Source organism: Orycteropus afer, unplaced genomic scaffold (genome assembly GCF_000298275.1).
Source record: "Orycteropus afer afer isolate SDZICR_OR568_19922 unplaced genomic scaffold, OryAfe1.0 scaffold00266, whole genome shotgun sequence".
In the NCBI taxonomy this organism is placed as follows: Eukaryota; Metazoa; Chordata; class Mammalia; order Tubulidentata; family Orycteropodidae; genus Orycteropus; species Orycteropus afer.
The window spans coordinates 2,900,999-2,908,428 of NW_006921853.1; the positions used below are offsets into that span (position 1 = coordinate 2,900,999).

The following is a 7,430-nucleotide window of genomic DNA, read 5'->3' on the forward strand; positions in this document are numbered from 1 at the left end:
AACTGTACATTTCATTGCAACTTCTACCTCAAAAGAAAACCAAACTAAAACACTGAACTCTAGCTAGCAATATTTGTGCTTAAGTATCTAGGAAGTGTAATAACATCTGCAATTTACTTTGCAATGCATCCAAATGTACGATTAATCAATACATGAAGAGAGAGAGATGGACAGCTATGTGATTAAGTAAGCCAGAAAACAGCTGCGGATGAATCAGTTCTGACTCACGGCAACCCCATGTGTTTCAGAGTAGAAATGTGTTCAATGGGGTTTTCAAGACTGTGACCTTTCAGAAACAGATCAACAGGCCTTTCTTCTGAGGCATCTCTGGGTGAGTATGAAACACCAACCTTTTGCTCAGTAGTTCACTGTTTAATTTTTTGCACCACCAAGAGACTCTAAACTAAGCATGTTGTTATTATGTGCTGTTGAGTCGGACCCAATAGTAAATGTTAATAGTAGAATCTCGGTGGTGGGCATTTGCTACGAAATTCTTCCAACTTTTGTATATTTTTGGCATTTTCATAAGACATTGGTGGGGGACTAGCAGTATGGGTTTAAACAAGTGATTTTTGAGATAATCATAGGATCCAAGTAGAGGTGTCAAGTAGGCAGCTGGATTAGTAAGCATGGAATTCAGGAGAACATTAATGTCTGTACGTTATTGAAAGCCAGGTACTCTAGTGATATCACTAAGAGATGAAGTATAGCTACAAAAGAGAAGTTCAAGAACATGACCAGTGTCAAATGTGTAACTTCAGGTAATGGCAGACAGTGCATTACCTAACACTCACTCAACAGACACAGAGTTCCTCTTTCTTTCTTATGATTGGACACCATTTGCTTGGTGCAAATACAATAATTACCACCTTGCTAAGCTTTGGTGATGTAGTGCCTAAGGCATCTAATTGCTAACCAGAAGGTTGGCAGTTCAAACCTACCAGCTGCTCTACGGAAGGAAGACTGGGCAAACTACTTCTGTAAAGATTTACCGCCTCAGAAACCCAAAAGGGGTCTCTCTGAGTTGGAATCGACTTGATGTCAGTGAGTTTTCAGTTTTAACTCCATTTTTAAGATAGCAGGCTTGAAACACAACTTAGAATTTAATAATTCTTTTGTTTTCATCATATTTATTTTATGGTTAATTTTCATTTACCATACAAATATCAAGTACCCTTTATAAATACACATGAAAGTATTAGAAAAGTCAATTAGAAAGAAAATGTTAAGTAAATCACAGTATAGGCTGTATGCAGATATGGTAAAAACTGTCAAGCTGTAAGTACAACATCTAAAGTTTAAGAAATACTGGCAGGGGGTTTTTCAGTTAAAAAGTGTTCTTTACAAATGAACCACCAGACAATGATCTTGCAAGGAAAGCTAAGACTCAGAGACCTAAGTACAAACACATGCACATAGACGCCCAACTTTAACACCTGAATAGTGCAAGGCTAAGCCACCGAGCAAAGCACCCAGACACTGGACATTTAAGAAAAACTGGAATAAGAACCCTTGGGGCTTGGATAGTGACTGAACTCTGAGTCAGTTTCTGCATCTGTAAACAATCCCTGCTGGTCTAAGGACTGAAAGAGTCAGTGAATATGAAGGTGCTCCTTAAACCAGAGTGGAAAACCACCACAAACTTTCATAAAACCAGAGAGTCAAATATCTGATGACAGCATTTCCTAGGAAAACCTCAAAGGTCCTGGCACTTTGTGGAAGACAGGAAGCCACAGACGGGATATCCCTAGTGCCAACACAGTGTCCTCTGGCATGACATAAGGCATTCAAGAAAATATCTGCTATTTAAACAAATTTAACAAAAACTATACATAACACTCTTTCTTTCTCGATGTTAACAGCTTATACGCATCGTACGTCAGACCTCAGTTTCACGTGCTTTGTTGTTTTGCAGCCCTTGAGTCCGCTCCGACTAACGGTGACCTTATGTACAACAGAACAAAACACTGCCTGGTTCTGCCCTATCCTCATAACTGTTGGAATGTTTCAGCCTACTCTTATAGCCCAAAACACTTTGTACTCACGACCCTGTGAGAGAGGTATATTATCATCTTCATTCTGCAGATCAGAAAACTGAGGAGACTCATTAAGTCCATTCAGCAAGCTAACTGACGAAGTCACACACTCAAACCCAGACGATCTAAACCCTAAGCCTGTGCTCCTAACCATCACGCACACATAACAGGAGGGCTATGAATGCCCCTGAAAAGGTTAGCTGTTCCACTGCATTTGGGTGCCTGCCTCTCCTCTGAATTTAACAGCTCTCTGAAGAGGAATGGGTCTTCTTCATATTTTTTAGTAAGATGAATTCTTAATGTTCTGAACCAGGAACACAGTAGATATAATAAATGTTGGATGAATCTAAATCTCTTAGCACAGTGCTAAATAAATACATGTTAACATGCATGACAATCAAAAAGTATTGGCATCTGGGAAAGACCAAGTCTCTATTTAAATTTGCACCAGCCAGAAAGGTGACTACTCTGACAGAACTGGTTTTCCCAAAAAAAGGACCAGGGCCTGGCCTCTCTCTCCACCATCCCCAGAGCACTCACCTGGACTGGTGGGTCCGCGTGCTGGATGTTGTCTTGTAGATGGCTCATGAGCATGAGATCACGGGCCTGGTACCAGCGGGAGTGCAGAGCATGATGGTAGATGTGGCAGAGGATGGCGCACGTGCGGATGCGGTCTGTGCGGTCTTTGGCGTAGATGTATTTGCACAGTCTCTCCATCAGCACCGCTGAGTCCTCCCCCTCATTTTCTGCCTGGTCTTGCTCAGACTGGGGAGAGCAGAGGTTGTTGGAGAAGGAGATACAGCAAAGACAACGGCTCTAAATGCTCAGGCTCTAACAACCAAAGATGAGACCCCAGCCAACTTCATTCGCATCCCTCAGAGTATCTATCCCTCCCTGTTCCACCTCAGAAGACCCTGGAGAACAGATTCGTCATAAAGTCTTAAACAGACAGGACAGATTGACACATCTCTCTTCACTCTGACACCATTGCTGAGCACTCACCTTAGAGGAGCCCTCAGGAGGAGTAAGCTGTCGCTGATGGGCCTTGTAATCAAACTTGTAATAGGTGTGGAGGATGCGCCTCAAATAGACTCGGCAGATCTCCTCTGTCGTGCCCTTCTCTTCCAGGTAGCGCTGCACACGCTCGATGATGGCACACACCTGTGCCTCATCCTTCAGATGCTCCACGTACTCTGGAAGGGAAAGCACCCACCCACATCCCAGTCAAGCATCCACGCTTCCTTCCCAAGCATTTGTCCCAATCTCATTACTCCTATGTGTGTCTTCTGCACCTGTCAGAAAAGTCTACTCACTATGCCTTGAAGATAACCTCCTCTCCCAGGATTTACAATCTTTCCATCCCACTGCTTAGATAAAAATTCCAACTCCTCAATTAGTCAACAATCACCTGCATGGTTTCAGTCCTTGACATAATCCTAGGAGTCTCCCCTTCCTTTACTGCACTCAATCCACACTGGCCCTTCTATTCCTGGGGTGTGCCGAGCTCCCTGTTATCTGGCAGGTACTCTCTTCTGCAAATTCTTCCTCTGGTTAACCTCTCCTCATCACTTGGATCTCTTTAAATGACCATTACCCAAAACGCTTTCCTTAACCATTATCTAAAGCAACTACCATTCCAGTCTCTCTCCAGCACAGCATCACTACTTTAATTCCTAATTAGCACTTCACATTATCTGAAGTTACCTTGTTTAGTTATCTGTTGAAAGGAGCTCTGGTTTAAGGCATTTGGCTACTAACCAGAAGGTCAGTGGTTCAAACCCACAGAATGCAAGATAAGGCAATCTGCTTCTGTAAAGATAGACAGCATTGGAAACCCAATAGGAGTCACGAGTCAGAATCTACTCAATGGCATGAATTTGATTTGGTTTTTGAAGTTGTTTGTTGAGCTGTCTTTCTTCAGCATCAAAATGTAAGCTCCATGAGTATGAAGACCTTTGGCTGCCTTGTTCATCACCTTGACTTGGCAGGCACATCAGGAACTCACGTTTTTTACTGAGTCAGTATCCTACCCTTTCCCATTCCAGTATCTCTGATCCAAGCTAAGCAAGCTGAGTGTAGAGATGGCTTACTGCAAAAGCTGTCAAAGTGTGTCCCCAGAGTAGCAGTACCAGCTGGGAACTTGTCAGAAATGCAAAATCTCAGGCCCCACAATCTGCATCTTTACCAGGCTTCCAGTGTGAATGCCAGGGTAAGAGCTGGCTTTCTAAACACTTATTAATTATAATCTTTGCAAAAACCCTGAAGTTCCAATTCTCACCTGTACTTTCCCTCTCACCAAAGTCCACACTTGCTCAGGCTCACCTTGGGAGTGAGGATCAGTATTCTGCATTATCTTGGTAAATTCTTCATCCATTCGTTCCACCAGGGTTAGGATACAGCCACGGACTCGCAATGGCTAAAGAGGAAGGCAAAGTAGGAATAAATAAATTAGCCCAGAACTTAATCCCAAACACATGTCTCCACTGAGTCTTCCTGGGCAGACAATATACACCTCTCTCTCCCTCCAATTATCCCGCCAACTCCCTTTACCTGGTCAACACTGCTCAGGTTCTCACTCTCTTCCAGAATGTTCTCCCCAACAAAGATGTTGGGATTTGCAAACAGGATGTCCATCAGCTCATTAATGCAGTCCAGGCACTTCTGCCACATCTCTGGCTGCCAAGAGATCAGACAACAGTTAGACGTATAAGGATGAAGTAAGCAGAAGCCCAAGAATCGATGGACCTCCATCTACCAAAAACTTTTTCCATAGTCTCCCAGTTTTAAGACACTAAGAACTTCTCCTGACCCACTCAATGCAGCTCTCAGATGCCCCACTTCATTGCACTCACCTTCATGTATGTGGCCAGGTTGGGGTTGTAGTCATATAGAGAGGCAATGATATTGAACTTGATCTTGACGGTGACACCCTCCCCCAGGTTGTTTTCTGAAGCAATCTGAACCAGGAGCTGTAGCAGCTCAATCTGTGCTGCACTAGAGGGACATAACACTGGGTGAGGCTTTGGAACCAAATCAACACCAAAAAGTACTTAGTCTAAGGACACAATGAAAGTAAATGGCAGAAACTGGACTGGTATGAGCTAAGTACACTGTTCTTCTACTGTGGCTGCATACAGATCCTTCCAAATCAAGACTATTTTCCCCACCAGCCTCTACTCTTTTTTTTTTTTCCCTCTTTCTAACTCTTATGCTCCTCCAAGTGTTTTCCATTGCCTGTGTCTTTAAAAAAAAAAAAAAGAAAGAAAAAGAGCTTTTGCCCTGTAATCCCAAAGTCCACATCCACAAATCTTACCGATCAGTTCCCTTCTTGCCTCGGGCCTGTAGGATCTCATTCAGTTTCTTGATGACAACAGCATGGGTGATCTCAGTTCCCTTGGCAAACATTTTTGGCTTCTCCTGAGCAAAACACGTCTCATCACGTTCAGGCCCAGAGGGGCCTCTTCTCACCTTAAGCTTTCTTCCAACTTGAATAGGCGGGCTCTCCCAATTCACTGGGACTTGATTATGCTCTCCCAATTCATTTCAACCCTAAAATCCTCACCTTAACAAGGGGCATTCCACCCCGGACACGTTCCCACTCCCCGCCTTCATTGTCTTCCTCTTCCTCATCCAACCGTTTAGATTTCCTATCATGCTTCTTCTTGGCTTTGTCTTCCCGCTTCTTCTCAGCTGCCTTCTTGTCCTCTTCTGTGGTAGGGGCCCTGTAAGGAGGCAAATGAGAAAATGAAAGATCTGTCCCCTCACCAATTCTGAGGCTTCTTCTTCCCACGAACTTCTTCTTTTCCTCTACCAAGTCCTTGGTCCAAGTTACACTATACAATATTGACCTACGTATCAGAATTAACCACAAAGCAAGATTCATACAGCACATTTGAATGTGCTAGTCTACTTACTGAGGTCTGTCACACTATATCAACTAAGAAATTCTTATGAGGGGGATGACATGATCAAATCTAATAATGCAGAGGTGCTAACAAGGCTACTACTGTCAACAAAGAAACAACCTGTCACGTCACTCCTCACTTCACAGCTAATCCCCAAGGTTTTCCAAGGAATCCATAAATAAATGAAATTGTTTTCTTTGATACTAGTTGGCCCACCCAGAAAAATCTTTTTATCAGTCACCAACTAATCAATTTATTGGAGGGGAGGGCAGATGGGGATGGGGAGCACATACAAAAAAATTACTCCTCCTAGAGTGTGCTTTTTCTTTCTCTCTCTCTCTCTTTTTTTTTTTTTGACAATCGAGTAATCAAAATTCAGAATTTTTTAAAAGTTGTGCAACACAGCAAAATGTTCCCACAAAACAGGAAAAAATTACTACCTCTAAACTGTCTAAGTCATTTTTGCCAGACACTACCAACAAATTTTAATATTTATGGAACAAAATATAAGAAGCCTTGGTAGCACAGTGGTTAAGCACTCAGATGCTAATGAAAATGTTAATACCAGTTCAAACCCACCAGCTGCTCCATGGAAGAAAGACATGGCTGTCCGCTTCTGTAAAGATCATAGCCTTGGAAACCCTATGGTGCAACTCAACTCTGTCCTGCAGGGCTGCTATGAGTCAGAATCAATTCTATGACAATGAGTTTGGTAACAAATCTAAATAACAGGAACAAATTATGTCAGCATTTATTATACAAATGCTGGTGAAAAATTTCTGCAGAAAGACTCAGCAGGGACTTGAATTCTTATCTATGATTATCACAAACCATCATTTAAACATTTACAATTTCATTTTATTGAAATCTGAGTATCTTAGTAATGCTTTCTAAACTTGCTAGTTGAACTAAGAATTTTTCCTTGACAAAAGGCTATTAAGAGACACCATAAGCAAAAGTTAGCCTTAATCACAACTACTGAGCTTAAGACCCTGGACATCATACACCCTGCTTAGGATCGAACAACTTGGACATACAGTCCTACTAGAGATCTATTTCGGGGAGCACTAAAAAAGTCCTCCAGAAGCTGATCCCTGCTTGAAGTAGACAGGATCTCTGCAGGACTCCATAGGTCAACTGTGATATCAGATGTAGAAGCTTCTTCAGGTCAAGCTCCATTGTTGACAAAAGTGACTTACATTTTATTATGTCTTTTTCCTTTCATTCTTTCATTTTTACCTTTTCCTTCTTTTCTCCACTGCTAATCTTTTCCACTGTTAAATATTATCCATGTTTCAAAACAAAAATCTCAGTTGCCCACATGTGATTAAGAGTTCAACATGGCAATTTATCAGGAAGGGTCAAAGATACTAGATTTAATTACTTTATTCAAGAATTTCTATCTCATGCAAATCAAAACAACAATGAGATACCATCTTGCTCCAGCACTAGTATCAAAGTTCAACAAGACAGAAAATAACAAATGCTG

The 7,430-nt window shown here is 42.0% G+C and overlaps 1 protein-coding gene across 1 annotated transcript in view; it reads right to left on the minus strand.

The window, feature by feature from the left end:
* The window catches only part of LOC103204948 (eukaryotic translation initiation factor 3 subunit C), a 34,734-nt gene that overhangs the window by 11,539 nt on the left and 15,765 nt on the right, over window positions 1-7,430 (minus strand). The window contains exons 8-14 of the mRNA XM_007950185.2: window positions 5,599-5,758; window positions 5,350-5,453; window positions 4,889-5,030; window positions 4,587-4,712; window positions 4,359-4,452; window positions 3,039-3,229; window positions 2,577-2,801 (exon numbers count right to left, since the gene is read on the minus strand). Coding sequence (XP_007948376.1) covers window positions 2,577-2,801; window positions 3,039-3,229; window positions 4,359-4,452; window positions 4,587-4,712; window positions 4,889-5,030; window positions 5,350-5,453; window positions 5,599-5,758 — 1,042 coding nt within the window. The remainder of the gene's footprint in view (window positions 1-2,576; window positions 2,802-3,038; window positions 3,230-4,358; window positions 4,453-4,586; window positions 4,713-4,888; window positions 5,031-5,349; window positions 5,454-5,598; window positions 5,759-7,430) is intronic.